Source organism: Periophthalmus magnuspinnatus, chromosome 17 (assembly GCF_009829125.3).
Source record: "Periophthalmus magnuspinnatus isolate fPerMag1 chromosome 17, fPerMag1.2.pri, whole genome shotgun sequence".
Lineage (NCBI taxonomy): Eukaryota > Metazoa > Chordata > Actinopteri > Gobiiformes > Gobiidae > Periophthalmus > Periophthalmus magnuspinnatus.
The window spans coordinates 20,876,492-20,898,185 of record NC_047142.1 but is presented as its reverse complement, the minus strand read 5'-3'; the positions used below and the strand labels follow the sequence as shown (position 1 = coordinate 20,898,185).

General features: G+C 37.4%; 1 protein-coding gene across 1 annotated transcript in view; it reads left to right on the top strand.

Moving 5' to 3' along the window:
* Positions 1 to 21,694, top strand: part of b4galt2 (UDP-Gal:betaGlcNAc beta 1,4- galactosyltransferase, polypeptide 2) — a 200,804-nt gene that overhangs the window by 145,850 nt on the left and 33,260 nt on the right. Inside the window, exon 5 of the mRNA XM_033982609.2 lies at positions 18,089 to 18,276. Within this exon, the coding sequence (XP_033838500.2) occupies positions 18,089 to 18,276 (188 nt within the window). The remainder of the gene's footprint in view (positions 1 to 18,088; positions 18,277 to 21,694) is intronic.

Below are 21,694 nucleotides of genomic sequence, written 5' to 3'. Positions count from 1 at the left end.
ATTTTTTTTTGTTTTCTTCCAAGTTTGTGTAACATGGTGGCTACTGTTAGCTTTTAACTCTTTTCCAAATATCTCGGTTTGATAACCTGTTTTAATGTTCATGCGTTGTCAATCACATTTTTGTCTTTATTTACTTTACTATTTACAGTGAACAAAATAAGCAAAACAAAAACAAAAAAAAAATCACATTTGTAAACAACTTGAACAAAAGAGTGAAATTACAGAGCATTTTATTTCTGAGTGTTTTTTGGGAAGAAAAAAAGGAGCACTCCAAGTACTGCTTCAGATTGTTTTGAATAATTACCAAATGAGAGGAAATAATAGAATAATGTCCCTGCTGCATAATGCACTGCTTAAATCATAATCGCAATTATATGGGTTTTATACCTAATTATAATCATTTGAAGGGTACACTGAGTAGAATGAATCTTCTCAAGAGCCTAATGCTTAAATGACGCTAATAGATGCAAATCAGACAAAAGAGAAAGCATTTTAGCATAATCAGAATCAGTGCTAGGCTAGTACATGTTGCTATCTGCCAACTCCATGTCTGTAAATCAGCACTGGATAATACGATAGTCACGATAATAACTATTTTGACTTTTCATTCAATATATGAAACCTGGAACAGTATTTTTTTGGGATCAGTATTTATTGTGTGTACTTTTTCTTTGCTCTACTGGTCATTTTTTGGTATTTTTTGGCTCATTACAGATGCAAACTAAGGAATAAAGTGTTTCGTTCTGCTGTTTATTTATTGCAAATCATAATTTAGAATATTTTTTGTGCTCTCGGGTTATTTTGTCAGTGGTATAAATTGGTTTCAGTATTATCGTGTACCGTGTATCGTCAGTATTATCAGAAGAATGCAAAAATTAGGAGAGAGAGGCAGAAAGACTGGGGCTGATGGGATCCAAGCAGAAGGGCGTTGACTTCAGAATCTCAGGGTGTTTTAGTCACGGCTCCAGCACAATGTTCGTTGGACTTTTTCCATAAAAAACACAGGATATTTTGTTGTTTACAGAGTAGATTGTACCTCAGTTTTGTTTATCTTTATTAATAGCCCGATGAGAGCAGTGAGACTTTCCTTTTTAATGGGGTTTAAAATACAGAAAAATACCCCAAACAAACTACATAACGCAATTTAAAGCATTAAAAACTGGTGCAGGTGTGAGTATAAATGTTTATCACCAGATTATTAAAGTGCATTTGTGGCACCAAAGTATCCAATTTTGCATGTCATTGAAATATATTCAATTTCTGGGAAGCAAAATAACCAAAAGTAGTTGTTGTTTTTTGCCAATTTCAGTTTTGGTGTGGCCAGTTTTTAGACTTAATGAGAACAGTTATAATTCCCGTAGTTGCGATTCGATATTTCAACACTACAAATTTGATTCAGTTCCGATATATTGTGCAGTCCTTGTAAGTTCCTTTTTTACATTCGTTAAAGGGAAAGTCAAGATCAGAGTAACTTTATCCATATACTACTTGCTCAACTTTAACCTATTTTAACTCGTGTCTGAAAGTTAAACCATGTTGTGAACCATACGGCAGTCCCCACAATGTGATAAAAACCCACTCTCTTGTTTCAGTTGACCTATTGCCACGCGCAAGTGAAAAGGTGAACTCTTTCTCTCCTTTTACTTTCACCCAGGCAGTGAATTGATAGCAGCCAATACCCAACACCTACAGTCTATCTCCTGGAGGCTGATAAATCCTCTCTCTCTGCCCTTCCCTCTTTCTTGTCTTTCTTTTCCTCTCCATCTCTCCCTTTTTTCTGCCAGTCTCTTTTCTTTCTTTCTCTCTTTCCTTTCCCTCTCTCTCGTATGTGAACATCTGTGCGGCTCACGATGTGCTCTGTCGCCATGGAGACCACCAGGTGTGTCGTGACAGAAACCTGCTTGAATATTTTATTCACCGCTGCATTTAAACAGCTTTAGTAAAGGATTGATCAAGTCAAAGATCGCAGATTATAGTCTGCAGTGAAAGACCTACAAGTACTTCTAAATCATATATTACTCATTTATTAGTAAAAGTGTCCAGCCAGTTATCATTTGTGTAAATGTGAAGGATTGGTAGAAAGTACTCTTAATTGAACTGCAAAACTACCACTATGAGTACCACATCCATTATTTCCTCTTTAATTTTAACATCAGTAACTTTACAACTACTTATGCTGCATTGCTGCTATTACTGATTAACTACCACAATTACAAATACTACTACTACTACTACTACTACTATTACTACTACTTCTTCTTCCACTACTATTACTACTATTTATTCCATTATTACTACTACGTGTACTACTACTATTACCTCCTGTTACTATTACTACTTCTTCCACTACTATTACTATTACTACTATTACTTCTTCCTGTATTACTACTGTTATAATTACTACTTCTTCCACAACTACTGCTATTACTTCTGCTACTTCTTCCAGTGTTATTATTATTACTGTTAATACTTCTTTCACTACTATTACTATTAGTTCTGCTACTACTTCTTCCATTACTATGCTATTACTACTGCTACTTCTTCCACTATTACTACTATTATAACTACTACTTCTTACTACTATTACTTCTACTACTTCTTCCTCTACTATTACTATTGCTACTACTACTTCTTTCACTACTATTACTATTACTTCTGCTACTACTTCTTCCATTACTAATAATACTATTTTGTCCACTATTACTACTAGTACTACTACTACTTTTTCCACTTCTTCCACTATTACTACAACTACTGCCGCTACTTCTACTACTACCTCGACTTCTACTACTATTTCTACAGTGAAGTCATTTCTATTTACTTATTCCTTTCTTAGATACTCTCAAAATAGTACTTTCCTAAATGTAAATATCCTTTGTCCTTGTAAAAGTACTCAGGACTAAACTCCATACGTGTCACATGTGAGAGCACTGTCTCGTGTTAAAACATCTCCCCTCCTTTGATTGCTGGCTCCTGTCTGATGGGGTTAATTGTTTTTTTGAGGGCAGGCAGGTGGAGAAATGAACTCACACTGACCACATCTCGATCTGGGGATAGGAGAGGAGCGGAGGGTGAGCGGGTCAGAGGAGGAGGGGGTCAGAAGGGGAGGACAGGAGGACAGGAGGGGCAGAGAGAATAAATCATGTGGTGACAAAGACGAGGAAGTGGTGCAACCCGAGAGCAGAGCCAGAGGAGACAAAGGAGCAGTGGATCAGGCAGCATTTGTTCTATTGTGGTTTACTGTGTGGGATATAGTTTAAAGCTGCACTGTGCAACTTTTCTTGTCGAGAATGCACCACCTGGTTGGCGGTTTGATTCTAGCTCTGTTGTAATGTCGTTCACCCATCTTGTCTGCGTATGAATATGGTGAGAGTGATTCTTTCAACTTTTTTGTGTGAACTTTTGCATAGACTGTATATATAAATGGACCTAGCTAACCTGTTAGCCGCCGCGTTCCAAATAGGAAGTGTGCATGAGGCGCGCTTCCGGCTCCATCGCCTTGGCTCCAGTTGACTTTCTATTGAGAAACACCAACCCCTCTCTTCATAACTACTGCTGTCAGGCTCATCATGTTCTTAAAATATTCGTATTAAGCCGATCTACATGATCCTGATATTTTTATTTCGCTATTGTGTCTCGCTAAATCAAGATACGAATATTAATAACAGACAAATCAGGCGGCGTCTTTCCCCGAGGTGTTGCTACACGCCCGCTCTCTGCTAAATCAGTGGTGTGGACAGGAGGGGGGGTCACCTTGAACATCCTCGCTCCGGATTGGCTCTTTGGTTGCTATGATACTCGCGGTCGGAATTCCAAATATGGAGCTCCAAATTCGGCCCCTATAACTCGATGAGCTTCATTTAACGATAGTCCACTTCTTTATACTATACTCTATGATGAATTGTGAGAACTACTACAACTTTTCACAAACACAGCACTGGTAAAAATATATTGCAAGAAAGTAATGAAGCTTCAGTAGTGTTCTGTAAGCGCAGTTCCCTCTATAAACTCCAGACTGTATAAAATGAGTCAATCTGCTCTAAGGGACCACTCAGTAGCTGATGTCATTGTTATTCAACTCTAAAATGTGAAATGACATTTTAATGTTGGAAAATATTCCGACTTCATCTCATAAGTGGTTCAAGAAAAGAACAGCGGTGAGCCAAACGTAATTTAAATGTGTGATCTGATGTAAACTTTATGAAAATATTACGTTCAACGGTGCCATCACAGCAGTAATATTTTAATATGGAGATTTTTATTAGATCAAACTGATACAAATAATTAGATAAACAAAAGGGTGGTGTTGTGGCATGATGGTTAATGCGCTCGCCTCGCACTACTAAAACATGAACAGTTGGAATTTAAATAAAGTTTAGAAGTATAATGTATTCAAATATGCACTGTAACTTTTCTGAAGAAGGGCCAGCTACCTGTTTATGTTCATCCAAATCCAAAGCCACTATTTATATTACACTTAAACATCAAACAGTTTACAAAGTGCTGCACGTAGCTTAAATGTTTCACTATATAGCATTAAAAAAACATTGCTGTCTTACTCTGAGCATCACTTCTCTACAAATCTAACCTGTAACTTGACCTGTGCCGTTGCGTGCTTGTCTCCACGGTGACATGTTTAATGCATAGATTGTATAAAGACGATGCTGCTCACTTCCTATTTGGAGCGCGGCGGCTAGCAGGTTAGCTATGTCCATTTATATATACACTCTATAGTTTATTGCCACACTGTAGAACACTCCAGGCAAAGCAATAGCATCTCCATGGAGACAAGCACCAGAAAAGCTGCATATTACACCTATAACCTATCAATAGAAACCCTGGTGGTCATAATGTTACGGCTCGTTTTGAATACACTGTACGCAATTAAACAGTCTGATTCTATTCTCAGCCGAGTTTCCCAGATGATAAATGGCATCAATATTTCAGTGGCTGGGCAGGATGGCTGACATTTGGTGACATTTTTTTTTTCTCTCTGTTGTGATGTTTAATTATTGATCTGTACTCTACATCTAGTACTAAGTCATCTAAAGGACAATGCCACTTGTTACTAGGTCTAAAAGGACTTCAGATCAGTCCCCTCTTGTCTCACGGTCTGTTTGTTTATAGACTTTTCTGGTCAGTGCACTCCCCTCGCTGTACCGCGGTTGAATTGTTGAACATATAACATGAAGACAACGCCGCGGGAGGCAGTTTGCACCTGTCACTCAAACAGGGGGCGATGGGACACCTTGATAGCTCCTGATGAGTGTTTTCCATTCAATTACCCTGTCCTTATTCCTCCTGGTAACCTGCGATTCAGCCCACTGGGTTGGCGTACGGAGACCAGTTGCTGCCCGTGGTCTTTTAGATGAAGGCATGTGTCCTGGCTGTCAGTCCAGTGTGAAGCTGCATATTGCTGTACATATTGCATTTTGAAGAAGACACACTCACAATGTTTATCTTGAAGGGCTAAAACTGATAATTTTAGAATAATGTAGGGTTGTCACAAGTATTGAAAATCAGATACTAATAGATTCTAAAACAATTGAGCAAGTATCGCTACAAAAAAATTGTATTTACAGGACCTAACCTCACAAATGAACCTTTCCTGAATAGCTTTAAAATTATCTTTACTGTGTCAGAACAAGTATAACAACCGCATAGACTAGTTCATGCTCATGAACCACTATAGAAGGTAAATAAAAGTTATATTATTTAATGTTGAAAATTACATTCTGCTGTCGAAAGAAAGTATTGGAACTCTAGTACCGTGACAACACTTGAACAATAACGCCTCAAACTACAGTAAAATGTAAACTAAAACTAGGACAGAAGAGGTCCATATCTAGACTGAATACAAGCAAATCTATGAAACAAATGACAACAAATGGTTTTAAGGCCAGATTGAAATAACAAAGCCTCCAAGTACTCCCAGTGATACCGTATTTTGAGAACCACTGTGTGTTTCATTACAGATTAGAGTTAATTTATGTGTTAGCAGTATGACTATGTTTCCATTTGTATTTTCCTAACAACTATTTTTAGCCATAACCTCTGTGTAAACTCTACATGGCATTAATATGTTATGAATCAGTTTGCTCAAAGTCACCTTGTAATGGCTGATGTCAGGATTACACATTCGCCCAAAGCCTAACTCATTTTACACTGAGTCTTATGACCAGTTTGAACATGGTGGAAGTGACTTTGCGCTGACTTCACCTCGCTATAAGATGCTGTCGAATCCTACGCGTATCACCTCTTAAGAAAATAAAATTGTAGAACGAAGTAAGTACAAAGCGGTGGGCGTACATTGATGATGGTGGAAATGGGGGTTGATTGGCAGTATGGCGTCGTGAAAATAGGCGATTATAGATGCTTGCATGGACAAATCACTCCAAAATCAACTTTGAGAGGGGAAATGGGAAAGGGCAACAACTATAACATGGCTAAAAGCTCTGAAAAGTCAATTCTGCATAATAGGTCTGCATTGAAACTCCTTTACTAAAAACATTGATGTATAAATCATATGATGCCCAGATTGAAATAATAGTAGTAAAGGTACATCTATGTGCTTATAAAAACAACAGCAATGTATTAAAAATTATTCAGTTTTATGAGAATTTTTAAGTGTTGTAGTAATTTTGCATGACAATTTATACTTTTCAATATCTAGCCAGTATTGATATATTGATATTTTGTTCCATCCATGCAAATTTTTTCATTAAACTCATGGATAGGCAGGTCTGGGCGACTCACTTACATTACCTGTTATTGCATTGTTTGGCTCATATTAATTAAATCTTAATATAGTCTCATAATGATATTTGCATAATCATGTGTAATAAGTCATTGTTTTCAGTTCAAGCGTTGCTATGCCAACCTTTGTGTAAAGTTTAAAGGCATTCCCCGAATCTCTACCAAACAATTAGTAAAATGTCAACTCACCATTGTCTCATTTATTCATTATTGACAGCTAATGCATTGTAAACTAATACAGGCATGTATTTTGTCTTAAAGGGAAGCGTCCGCACTTGATTTGAGGCGATTTTCTGCAGGGGAGCAAGGCAGGGACAACCAAATGTGTCACTGTGATGGCTCTACTCTAATTATGTGACAAATGTGGACAACTTACAAGAGCGAGAAAGGCAGAGCTGCTGGGGAGAGGAAAACACTTTGGCTTCATGTTTTAAAGAAGTGTGACATCGTGTACCGCAGAGATTGGGTTTTGACTCATGTTTGTAGGATTGCAGCTTGGTTTGCCTGTAATGTTTAATTATAGTTACATGTTGGCTGTGTCCACTCTATTCCCTACTTAGGGCACTATTTAGGGGCCATTTTTAGTGGTGTCCAAATGTCCACTTAGTGAAAAAACAGTGCAAAATTTCCCACAATGCAGCTTGAAAAGTAGTGGGCGTCAGTGGTCACTAGACTGGTCAATAAAGGCCACAGTGCTTTGCGAGAGTTGGTGTTTAGCAGGACACAACATGACTGAATGAAAGCCGATAGAAACGCTGATTTATCGCACAATTGATCCCTAATTATGAACAAAACACTCTTAAATAAAAACATTGCTGTGTAAAGTTGCTAGCTTTAGCCGCTTACCTTAAAACAGCAATAATTTCCACATCTCAGACAATTTTTTTACTGATCTAGTGTGTTAACAAAACATCCAGCCTGACAAAAACATGTACAGTTATTATTAGTCCATAAATACTTGTGCGCCAGTCAAATCAGATCGTTATTTATTACAGAAATCAAGTTTTTTTTACTTAGTTGCCAGAGTTGGGTGACCTGAAAGTAGTGAACTGCGTGTCCGAGACCAAGTGTGATTGAGTTCACTATAGAGTCGACTAAAGAGTGCAGGACTATGTAGTGAATGAGGGTTAGGGGATAGGATGGACAGTCGGACACAGCCAGAGTTTTCAATCCATGTTAATTTGATCAACTAATACATTTCATCATTGTTTTTGTCAACATCTACAGCAGTGAATACAAAAAAGGCTAGATTATTTTTGTGTAACATTCTGGAGGTGGCATGTCACCTGCATGATTCCATGGAAATAAAATGCTACTTTGGAACATTCTCCATGGAGATAAACAAGATTTATACCTTATACTATGGAATAGTATAGCCAAAGGAACAACATTTCCATGGAGATCAGCAGGTAAAGTGCACGTGCGCTAAGCCTGTCACAGTAATTACTATATCGACTTCATTTGATCATTCAGTATATGCAATATATTTTTGTAGTCAATATTAATCGTGTACATTTTCATTGCACTACTGGGAAATTATTGGTTATTTTCTAGATGTATGATAAGATTTAAGCCGTAAAAGGTTGAATTAATAGCTTATTACAGATGACTCATTAACTCATGGCTCATTACAGATGCAAACTAAGGACTAAAGTGTTTTATTTTGCTGTTTATTTATTGCAGCTCATGAGCTTTAACAATATTTTAGATTTAGAATAATTTTTGTGGTTGAAATCTGCTCTTGGGTTATTGTGTCAATGGCATAAATTAGCTTGAGTTTCATCGTTTATCGTCTGTGTATATTGAACTTCACAATTTGTTATCGTGACAGGCCTAAAGCTTGCTTACTTTAAGAAAGCATGTTTTTTGTCATTTTTTAGTGTAATAAATGCATCCAAACTGAAAAAGCTTTTATTTTAGTTGTAAAAACAGAACAGATGTTAGAAAAATTTAGAGTTAAGCCACTAGTTTAACCATTTTCCTCCAATTAAATCAGTCAAAAATCCCCCAAAATATTGCAATTGCGATTTTTAGAAACAGAAAAAAACATAAAATAGTAAAATTCTCAAATAAAAATCTCAAACAATCACTATATAAAACCCAGATTTAAGTTCAAATCTGCAAATTAAATATTAACAGTTTGATGTAGGGCCTCTGCCTTGTCTCACCTTATATAAATTCAAGTCATGTCAAGTGATCTCGGCTTACACAAGTCAACTGCACACGAGCTGCACAGTGAATGAGCTCATTTAGTGCAGGCTGGCCACATGAATATGCACACTCCATTATGTACAGCCATGATCCAAATTTAATGGAGCAGAAATGTCCTTGAGTCTTGAAAAATGCATGTGTGAAATTGCCACCGGAGCAGCCACATTTCAGCCCATCAACGTGTAATCTGTGAGTTTGTATAATATACACACTCAAACAGCTTTAGTGTCCCCCATGGGCCACTGTAGGCAGGTTTTTAATTTACCGTAGCACCCTGGGTGAGAAAACAAGATACATTTTGAACGTCCTTAGCCAGACTTGAACAGGAAGCTTTCTGGCCCAGGGTTAAAATACTCAGCCTACTAATACACAAAGTTTTTAAAGGTGCATTATGGGTCCGTCACCTTCTTATCTTATGAAAATGTTATTACTGTGCCTGTAATGTTCCACAGTATCTGTTTTTCATTTACTCATCTCCAGGTGTTTGTATTGCCCATCAACCCATCAGTGTGTAATCTGTGGGTTTATATAATATACACACCCAAACAGCTTTAGTGTCCCCGATGGGCCACTGTAGGCAGGATTTTAATTTACCGTAGCACTCTGGGTGAGGAAGCAAGATAAATTTTGAATGCCCTTAACAAGACTTGAACTGGAAACTTTCTAGCTCAGGATTAAAATACTCAACTCACTAATGCACAAAGTTTTTAAAGGTGCATTATGGGTGCGTCACCGGCTTGTCTCATGATAATTTTATTGCTGTGCCTGTAATTTTCCACAGTATCTTTCATTTACTCAACTCCGGGCATTTGTATTACCAAAAATGCTTGGTTCGCTGGTGTGACTCGCTTGTTTGACAACAAGCGAGTCACACAACATCTCCATGGAGAATATAAGGTTTTGGACTCTCCACCAGAAAAGTGACTTAGTAATCCTTTTGTAGTTCCTAAATATGGGTCATCTTACTCACCCTTGGTTTTAAAAGTATACTTATTTTATTCTAAATGTGTTTTATTTGTGACCCCTAGTTGGTATTTTTTACTTAAAGAAGACCTGTTGTGTTTGTGTCTGCCACATAGCTATAATCTATGACATCTGTGGATTATTATGTACCGTATTTTCCAGAGTATAAATCGCACCGAAGTATAAATCATACCAGCCAAAAAATGCATAATAATGAAGGAAAAAACATTTCACATATAAATCACATGTGAGTATAAGTCACCCCCCCGGCCAAACTATGACAAAAAGTGTGACTTCTGGTCCACAAAATACGGCATATTTTAAACCGCACTATTCTGCTACATGCAAACTGTCTGCACCTATTTAGAGAACATTTTATTGTCCGGTAATCAGGAAGTACACTTTAGCATACTAGTCCATCTGTGTCTATTTAGAAAGCATTTTATTGTCCGGAAATCAGGAAATATATATTAGCATGCTAGCCCATCTGCATCTATTTAGAAAGCATTTTATTGTCCGGAAATCAAGAGGTATATATTAGCATGCTAGCCCATCTGCCCAGTAATCAGGAAGTACACATTAGCATGCTAGTCCATCTGCATCCAATTAGAAAGCATTTTATTTAATTATTACTAAGTATTTCTTTTTTCATGCATTACTCTCTGAGCCCTCTCTGCTCTACAGCTATAATCTATGACACCCATGGATCATTTTGTTTTAATTTACACATTTTAAATCGCAATATTGATCTAAAACAACTTAATAAAAGAAACAAGTCCGCTAACTTCCTCGTTAGAAAACCGTGGTGCCCAATGGGAGCTGACGTCGCTGTAAACGTCCTCACAACATAGAGGGTGGGCACCTCCGATGGATCGCTGCAGCAGATTTCCAATATTGCAGAGATAAAATGTCCAAATTTGGAATCCAAGCAGGCTGTTTAGTTTGGGGGTAAATGCTCTCTACTCCGCTAATTAAATAAAAACGAATCTTTTGCATCTTTACTGACCCCTTGTGAGCGTAGATGGCTCGCTAAGCTACAACATATAATTACTCCTTCTTCCAAATATTCACACACCAACAACTCTAGTGTCCCCCGTGGGCCACCGTAGGCAGGTTTTTAATTCCCCAGCGCATTGCGGGTGAGAAAAACAAGGCAAGATTTGGTCGGCAACAACAGCCCCAAGCAGCGGAGAAGAGACAACCCAATGAGTTTAGCGACGGGGGTAACATATGAGGTGAAGGGAGTGCACTGAAAAACACTAGCATCAACAAAAAGCAATGAGCACGGAGAAACGAGAAGAAATGTGTAGAATCAAGCAGTTCTAGAGCGGGGGGAGGGAATGGGCCAACCCTTAAATACACAGATGGACAGTATTTCACCACCTCCTCCATTGATTGGGGCCAAAGCTATTAACTCAATGCCATTTTGTGGATAGGATCTCATATAAAAAGCATTTTCCTGGTAGATGGAAAAAGTGAATGCAACTGTCAATCACTCCAGACACCAACGGGATGACCAGGGCGCAGAGCAGAGGATAGAGCCGTAACAAAAGCGTAAATATGTGTGGGTTAGGTCTATTCTAAATGTAGCAATGCTGTCTGGGGGAGTGAGATGTTATTATTTGCGCATTCACATTTGAAAAGGTAATCGAGATGGCATTTACCTGACAGTTTGACGTTCTGATTGTATTTTTATTTTAAAGTGTCCTGTATCTGATTTTTGCCATGTATTTGAGCAAAATGTGTCTTGCCCCCAGTTCAGAAACTCAGCTCTTGGGAACAAAATAAGTGCTGCCTGCTTCTATTTAGAAAGCATTTATTGTTTGGTAATCAGGAGGTACACTTTAGCATGCTAGTCCATTGAATTCTGTATTAGTTTTTGTTTCTACATTATTTTGTATTCAACAGTTACATGTGAGAGGGTGTATGGTTGTGTTGACTTTGTTTTCCTTCTTTCTTTTTTTTTTTTTTATGAAGCCTATCCGCTCTACTGTATCTAGTCTTTCTTGTTATTGTCATTTTGAGATCCCACTTAAAAATAATCCAGCCATCCGTTTTCTTCCGCTTATCCGGGGTCGAGTCACGGGGACAACAGTCTAAGCAGGGCAGTCTAAACAGGGACTCCCAGACTTCCCCCACCCCAGACACGTCCTCCAGCTCCTCCAGTGGGACCCCAAGGCGTTCCCAGACCAGCCGAGAGCCGAGAATCCCTCCGGCATGTCCTGGGTCTTCCCTGAGGCCTCCTCCTGGTGGGATATGCCCCTAACAGATGCCCGAACCACCTCAGCTGCCTCCCCTTGACATGGAGGAGCAGCGGCTTCACTCCGAGCTCCTCACCTTATTTTGTATCTGCAATCTTGTCCTTTCAGTGCCCTCGAAAATAAATAAATAAATAAATTGTTGTCAGTTTTACCATGACAGCAAAACTCTGCTCTGGTCTGACAGTTTTGATCTTATAAACTCATCGCTGAGAATAATTAGGATGCTCGGATTACATAAGTGAAGAATAACTTTGGATCGCTGCGAACCTTGAACACTTTCAGTTTTTCACATTTTTCACAACGCCTTTTAAGTGTCTCTGTGATTAAAATGATTACATGGGTAATTTCACACCACATGCTTCACTGGTTTTAATTGTTGAAAGGTTGCTCATTAAGAGGGCAAGTGGCAGTATGTCCTTTGAATATTTTTTATTTTTGTTTTTTATTAACTAGTAGACATGAAGTTGTTGGGAATTACAATGCAGACTTAGCCATCAGAGCTCACAAAAAAAAACGCTGTTCAAGTTAAATTGCATTGAGTTGTGGAAGGATCCAAGCAATCACTTACTATTATTCAATTATAATTTATATCTCAAGGAGGTCTGTTTTTACACGATCTGACAGTAATTGGAGGATCTATAAAGTTTTACAGGCACTTCATGTTGCTTGTATAAAGGGTTGAATTGATATCGAAATCCTTAACAATGTGGTCCCAACAAATGCATAACAGCAACACAATCAGGAAGTATAGTTATCTGGGGATGAGTCTAAGTAATCCCGTCAGATCAATGAGCTCACTCTGAAATGGGCTGTTTGGTACAATGCGCCAGTCCAGTGAATATCCTGCCAGGAAGAAGTGATTTCTTAATCTGCAGGTTCAATAGTACACGTCTTGTTAAAATAATGAACGATATCGACACTTTTATTCATAAGTGGATTTGGCGCGAGTTATTTCTCCCTAAAGATGTATTATGCAAACATTTTGGAGTTACAACAAGGTTCAGTGGCCTCTTTGTCTCGGTTCACTGCTTCACTATTAAATTAGACAAAAGCACGGATAGGTGCATTTTGGACCTGAGGGGCAGGTTTGGTGTAAAATGAGACGAATGTTATAAACAGAAAGTATGCAGAATATGAGAAGTCTGCTGTGTTTATAGGCGATGTGTTCCTGTTAGAAAAGTTACAGATATTTGCAGCAACTTAAAATTCAATAAAGGGAAACTATATAGTCAGTGGTGGAATGTAACGAAGTAAAAGAAGTAAAGTACTGCACTTAAGCATACATTATAAGTATACTTATGTTACTTTTTACTTTTACTTCACTACATTTGACAGCAGGTATCTGGACTTTCTACTCCTTTACATTTTTAAATAGGACTGAAAAGTAAAAGTATATTATTGTTTCAGATTTGCTAAAATGTCTTTTTTTTTTTACACAAAACTATACAGATAAATGATGAAAATTCTGCACAAATCTGTATACAAATCACTACATTTGAAGCTTTATTAGATCTCAAAATATGTGTGAAATACTTTTACTTTTTACTCTTAAGTGCAGTTTTAAACAGGTACTTTAATACTATTACTTAAGCAGTTTTTTTTTCATCAGATTCTTTTACTTCTAATTTTTTTGGGGTTTTTTTTATTTATTTAATTTTTTGCTCCAATTTCTGTACTTTTTTGTAAGTAAAATGAGTACTTCTTTCACCTGTGTATACAATACTCCATACTAAGAGGGTATGTTTTCTTGCAGTGGCACAAAGCAGAGATGGGATAATGTATAATAAATATAATAATTTACCAACTCATTTTGTTTTTGTTTTTAGTTTTGTTTTGTTTGTTTTTTTATACTGGGATATACTGTATGACCAAATGTTTTCCTTGTTCTAAAATTGCAAATAAAGTATTTGTAGTTTAAACTTTCATTTTCAGGGACCATGTACAAATGTGTTATTCTTACAAAAAGATGTTTTGTTCCAGCTCTGTCTACACACAACAAAAGAAATACACTTGACTAAAACCTTAGCTCATAATTTGCATGAAATCCTTGCTGATGTTTGAAGTAGTGGATTCTTAGTTTGTTTGGTTACTTGCATAGGGATTATTGGTCTAAATCTCAGGCATTAATGAAGCTTACCCAAAGGATTATACATCACACTTGATTCATAGCCGGTCCTATGGTAATAATGCAACAGTATACATGTAAACACAAACATGAAAAATGGCTTAAGACTAAACTCTCTATGTAAATTATTAAACATGTGAATAAATCCAGTGTTGTCAGATTGGTGTTTTTTTCCCTCTTGGTCTCTGAAAATGTAATTACGGCACATATGTAATGTTTACAGACAAAAAAACAAAACAGGAGTTAGCTTTGTTTACTTAATCATAGTGTCTTGGGTGTTGACTGTAATATTATTATATCAGCGATCGTAGCTCAGTTGGTAGAGTGTTTGTCCCATTCTATACATAAACAACATTGGTTCTTCAGTCAGATCCACTGGCGGTGCAATTCTACCTCTCACAGATTAACGCTGTCGTTGCGTCCTTGGGAAAGACACTTAACCCGCCTCGCCCCAGTGTCTGTGTACTGGTGTATGAATGTATGTGTTAATGTGTGAGTGGTTCCTCGATGTAAAACACTTTGAGTGCCTTGAAGGTGGAAACGCGGTATATTAAATTGTGACCATTTACCATATCTTAGTCTGTGCACAAAACATTTTAAAGTACATGATAAGAAACTTGCCAAACACACTTGAAGACGAATGTTAAGCCATAGAGAAATGCTACCTATATTTACTTAAACAAGACCAAAATGCAGTTTTATTTTACTAATTAGAACTAGATTTAGTGACACGAAATACCTAAAGGTGCACATAGCAGGAAAACTGTTTATAGTAAGACTGCATGCTTTTGAAGGCAATTTTTAGCTGTAGTCAAACAAAAAATGCTGGTGCACAAGTTTAACTCCAGATTAAGCAATAACATGGTGACAAGCAGCTGGCCAACCTCCAGAAAAGTTACATAGTGCGCCTTTTACAGTGCTCAAAATCATGGTGACTTTACAGTACTACTAACAGCACCATTGAAGCACCGACAGGCTAAAGACTGAATTTGCAGTAATCCAGGAACAACACTGACTCCTATCTAGACATTTACACACTTCAAGTCATTATCCATAGGTTTCAGAATGATGGCAAATTAGAACTGTTACCATAGCAACTGGCAATTTACCGGTACAACAAAACACTATATATTTTAAATTGGAAAATGTCTTCATGAGTACAGATGTCTGAGTACGACATGATGAAGTGTTTATTTTCTATGTTATTTCTGGATTTTTCATGTGAGTTTTCAGAGAATCTACAGGAGACTTTCGCAGAGCTATTATCAAATCCTGATTTAATCAGCTGGCACTCGCAGAGCTGAATTAACATGCAGTAGTTTTGACCATTCTTTACATATATACTTAAACTCTGTGGGTGGGAATGAGGCTGAGTGAATCCCTGTTGTGCAATTGCTCGTATTGAGCTAAAAAACGTATCAGACTGGTAGAATAACACTTTGAATCTCATTTCCACATTTCAAAACCATCTCTCTATCCACCCCCTGGTCTTCCTCTCTGTACCTGTCAGAAAGAGTCTAAATAAATGCGCTGAATCCTGGAGGAAAGCACGCTGTCAGCCTGCATCAGAAAAGTGTCAGGTCTTTCACTAGTCTGCACACTGACCTCCTGCTGTAGGATAATGTAATGGCACTGCAAAAGTCATTTCGTAGATAACTTATGATTATCTAATTTAAGAACATATTTGTCTTGTTTGGAGTAGTAGTAGTATTTCACTCTGATTTGTCGTATGGTGAATTTAACATCTATCTTATTCTGTAAAGCATTTTGAGTTACTTTGCGTACAAATTGTGCTATACAAAAAACTTGCCTTGTCTTGCCATTCTCTGCATTTGTCCCATCCTTCAACCAGTGCCGCTGGGGCAACTTGTCAGGAGCAGTGAGCAGAGACCACTGGGGGACCCATCTCCTTGATCTTGAGCTTAGTTTGCTGGAGGATTTACCTGTAGTGCATGTTTTGGGTTATGGAAGTGGAGCAAGATGGGGTTTTTTTAGTACAAAAAGTCTTGTTTTATTGGTAGATGTTTTGTTTGTCAAATCAAATCTACTCAAATCAAAATAAATTGGCTTTTTGCACAATATTTACAGAATACTGATACCGATCTTGAAATGTATTTTGTAACGTATTCAGTTATATGGTCCAATCAGTTCTGTATTCTGAAAACTGCTGCATTGACACTATATAAAACTTGTGGCTTAACTGGGACTAAACCGGGAACTAAACAGGGACTAAACCAGGACAAATCTATTACTAGTCTAGGATCAAACTAAATCTACATCTAAACTGGTGTGAATGTTATGTTAATGTGTAAAACACGACATAAGTGTTTGTTGCACAGTTTATGTATTTATTTATTACCATTGATTAGAGAAGGAAAAAAATCTATATATACGCGCACCATAAGAGCTGTGTTATATATTTTCTCTATGATACTGCGCAATTCAAAGCCAAAATTGCATGATGAAGTACCACTGTGTATTCCTTTGATTATATTCTGAATATCATTAAATAAAATAGTGACTCTACAGTAATACAACGCAAAATAAGTATCCGTTCTTATTTTGTATTTATGTATTTAATTCCCAATACCGGCAGGAACTATGGTACCCGGACTCTCTCTGCTTACGTGTGTAGTTGGCCTATTGGATTTATGGGGGCCATATATATTAACTCAACTATCTCCTACTGCGGTGCTGCCTGAATGCATTAATTGTGAGGTTAAGCTGAGGTAGGCACTAGCAAGTTCTGTGGAAGCACGACTGCATTCCTCTCCGTGCTGTTGAATAAAATAAAGACTAGATCCATCTGAAATGCAAGAATTTCAACAGTGAGGGACCATATTATATGCATCATTCTGAAAGGGACAGTTGTTTTAAAATATAGTAAGAGAATATGGATTGGAAATGGAAAAATTGGCAAGTATATAGTCATACAAGGATGGTCAGTATGTAGCAAAGTTGTCAACGGAAGGAATGGTAATCAATCGGTTACAGACAGATGATCAGGTCAGGTGATCCAACTCAAATTGCTCAAGGAGTTTTTATTATGTAGTAATGTGGACCTAGTGTATATTACTTATAATAAAGCTGGTGGTGAAGTATGAACTGATATAAGACCACTTATCACCCCTCCACCGTCTTCACCACTTTTACTTCTGACTGTTGCTAACCTACACTTCCGCTGTCGGTGGCACTTCTCGTTCAGCAGGGATTCCACTATAGAAAATGTTCAACCTTTCTCTGGGTTGCTTGAAAATGGCTGTACAGTCTGCATAGAACTTATTTGATGTGGATATCGGCAACTCTATGCAAAATGATACAAACTAGTGTTGCCACGATACTAAAATTTCTCTATTTTGAGTTTCTTTAGACGATAGAATGTGATTTTCAACATTAAATCGTAGTACTTTCTTTTATATTACTATGTGGTGTTATATCTATGTAATCCCTCTGTTATCTAAGTAGTTTTCATATTGGTTCATGTTTGAATAGTAGTCGATATGGTCTTATACTTGTTCTGACACAGTTCAAGATCAAGATTCTAAAGCTGTTCAAGAAAGGTTCATGTCTGTCCTGTGAATGTGACTTTTTTACTATCAATACCTGCTCAAATGTGTTTCGATACTAGTTTCACTACTGATTAGTTTCTGATTTTCGATGCATTTGACAACCTTAACACACACAAAATGATAATAGTGTCACCTGTGGAAACTTCTGGAATAAGGTCAGTAGTAACCCTGATTTAACGGCCTTTTTCTCTTTGTGATTCCAGTTGGGAGAGGACACATTTAACCGTGCCAAGCTGCTGAACGTGGGCTACAGCGAGGCCTTGAAGGACGCTGAGTACGACTGCTTCATCTTCAGTGACGTGGACCTGATCCCCATGGACGACCGCAACCTGTACCACTGCTACGACCAGCCGCGCCATTTCGCCATCGCCATGGACAAGTTTGGATTCAGGTAGGACACCACAGGATAACATAAACATATTATTAGTGGCAGAGTAATGAACTGAATGGTGCAACAGCAGCACAAGTACAAGAGGAGTAGCAAAACAATCAAGGATTCACAAACTTTTCAGGTCAGGCCACCCAAAATAACCGTGCTCTACAGAACCCTCATATGGGATTGACAGTGATTATAATTTTCAGTGTCAAATCAAGATAATTCAGGTTTAATGTGGTTAATCTAAACATTTGTTATGTTATTGGACCCAGTTTCACATTATACTGTTTTCAATTAAAGGCAAAGACATATTACGCAAAATGGACTGTTGCGAGCTTTAAGCCATGTTTTTTTCATTCCTTTGAGTAACTCTTTATTATTAGTCTGCCTACAACTCCAAAGCTCAAAATGCTCTGTTCCACCTTGTGATGTCATATAGTGGTAGTTTTCAAGTTAACAACTGCCCTTTATCTTTTGTTCAGTAGATATTGGTCATTCCAGAGCTGATATCATCCAAATGATTCTAGTGAAGGTGTATGGAGTTTAAAAACACAGTGGAGCACTTCCTGTATTACCACGTGACATCACAAAGTGGAACGGACTGTTTCTGTTTTAGAGAAGAACTCAGCCTAAATATGCAAGGTTTGTGTGTTAAACATGTGTGAATTAAATAAAACACAACTTCAGGCATGTTTGTGATAAGGAACCATTATAACATAGATCAGAAAACGGTGTAATATAGACCCTTTAATGTTTAACCTAATCAATATAGTTAGTTAGATATGTACTATAGTAATGTGAGAGACAAAAAGTATAATTTGTTAAACCAGATAATGTTTTTAGACTATTGTGGAAAAAATTTGTCTAAACACCTCTCCTTTATATGGCAAATCCACTTTTGGATAAAGTAGCCCCAAATATACACCTGGCGGTCTTTTATTTGTCTGAACAAGTCCCATGAGCTCTACTTAAAATGAACAAATCTCACTTTACACTGAAGCATAGTTTTCAAAAGTTAACAAAAGCAACAATTCATTAATTTAGTATATTTGTTTCAACCACTGTCAGCGTGACCAAACACATCTCTAAAAATCAGTATAATATGGTGACACACATTTCTATATTGTAACACATAAGTATTATTATCTAGTATGTAATCTAATTTAATGCCTAAGAGACCCAAACAACATTTCTTCACTTAATATTCATGTATGCTGCATAAAACCTTGCACCCCAATTATCTAAAAGCCCTGTTCTCATTGATTCATTGATTCATGAACCAAAAACATGTGCAGCTGCAGTCACCTCCTGATCCTCTGCTGTCATACTTTAGTTATCTTGGCCCCACATTCCACAGATAGATAATGTTCAATAAGCTAATGCTATTGGCAACATGCTTCATACCACCTGTGTGATCTGCTGCAGCCGGCACTCCGTAGCATTAAATCAGGGAAACCATTGGATTGAGTTGAGTGTAATGAATGAGAAGATCACTCTGTTGATTGTGGTTTGTCTTTGGTGCATATTGTGATTATTACGGCATCTCTCAGTTACAATGGCTAAGTCTTAACTAGAAACACAAGTCTTTGGTTTGACTCAAAACACTAAAAGAGCTTTCTAATCCAACATTTTTGGGCTATGACAAAATGTGGAAATACCAATATATTTTGAAACTTTTGTGCAGTAGTCCAGTGAGGTTCATCTTGTCTTTGGATAATATTCATTTTAACAGAATCCTTTTCCAGACCAAGGTTTAGTTTGTTTTTATTTGTGACAGTTTCGACTGCTCACTAGCGGTCTTCCTCAGAGTGCGGTGATGCATTCGATCAGCTGATTTAAACAGGTTTTAGCGCTGTCTTCTTAGCGGTGGAGGCAGGACGACAGCATCATCCGCAGTCCGACTTCTTCAGGACAGTATCCCAAGTGTGTGGCAGTAAGAAGCCCCCCCCCGTCTCGGTTTAAAGTCTCAGGTAACCACTCTGAGGGAGACAGCTAGTGAACAGGGATGAAAACAAAGTAAACCTTGGTCTGAAAAAAGAATGTTAAAATAAATGTGTTTGTACAGTATAGATACAACTGAATACATCCTCATGAATATTTTTGGTATATTTAACCAAGTTGTGGCAGTATAATATTGTTTTTATTTGGAGAAAGGAATTTTATTAAGTGTATACATTTTTTAGCTTGTGCAGGTCGTGTTTTACAAGGCATATTCTGTCGTCAAATGTATTTACTTCTTAAAAAATACATATATCATTGAATATCAAGTGAAATATATTTTATCACAGTATCTACTCAGTATTGTGAGATTATCAGTATTGTAATTGTGTATCACATTGAGAAGTTAAAACATTAATGATTTTTTTCAATCAAGTTTCACAATAGTGTCTGTTAAAAAAGGCCCCATCCACCGCTCGTGTCTGGCCTTTTAACAGCTTCACAAAATTAGGTTTGCAAAACAAGAACTAATAGGTCTGACTTTAGGTGTCAGTCTCACTGATAATGGTCTCTAAAGACACCAGGCCAATGTAGAACGTTTTTCACTAACCTTCAGCCGTGACGCTATTTTAGGATTGTCACCACACTTTTAATAAAGGCACTCAAACTTTAAAGAGGCACTGTGTAACTTTTCTGGTGGGAGATCAGCCATTTGTTTTGATGGAGGTAATCAGTCTTCAGATGTCGTTGTCTTCTGACATGGAGAGACAACGACGCTCACAACAAAAATCTCATCCATCTCATCTATGTAACTTTGTTGTAATTGCATGTATAATGACAAATAAAGCACTTAATCTCCATGAAGACAAAAGCATGGCAAACCCCCAAACAGAAAATTTACATTGTGTACCTTTAATGATAAACGTGTCCAGTCAAAGTCAGAACAAATTAAAGCTTTTCCATTACCTTAGCACTTTGCTCCACACCAATTACAGCATCAACCAAACCAGGGTCACCTTGTAATCTTTTCATGCTGATTTCAAAAACATGACATAAATTAGATTATCGTATTCAGAGTTTGGTTTATTAGATTATATGACACAGCATTACGCTGTACTAATACACTTGATGCATAAGTACTTGGCAAATGGCTGCACATGTTGGACAATGAGTACTGTCAGGCCGCACTCCCAATTACTATAGTGCACAATACACTGATTATGTCTAATGGTGTTTGAAATGCACACATTTTTCCCAGAATGCATTTAGACCATGTAGAGCACACTGATAGTATTTTCTTGATTGGTTACTGCCCCAAATCATTTGCCCTTATTGTGATATTGCCATCATACCCTATTCATTGCCATGTGACTTTTCCCTATTTGCCATTTTGAGGATTTTCAACGACTTATCAAAAAACAGAATAGATTCAAACAATTCTAATTTGGCATCACATGAAACCCACTGATTTCTATCCTTAAAGTAGATCTATTGT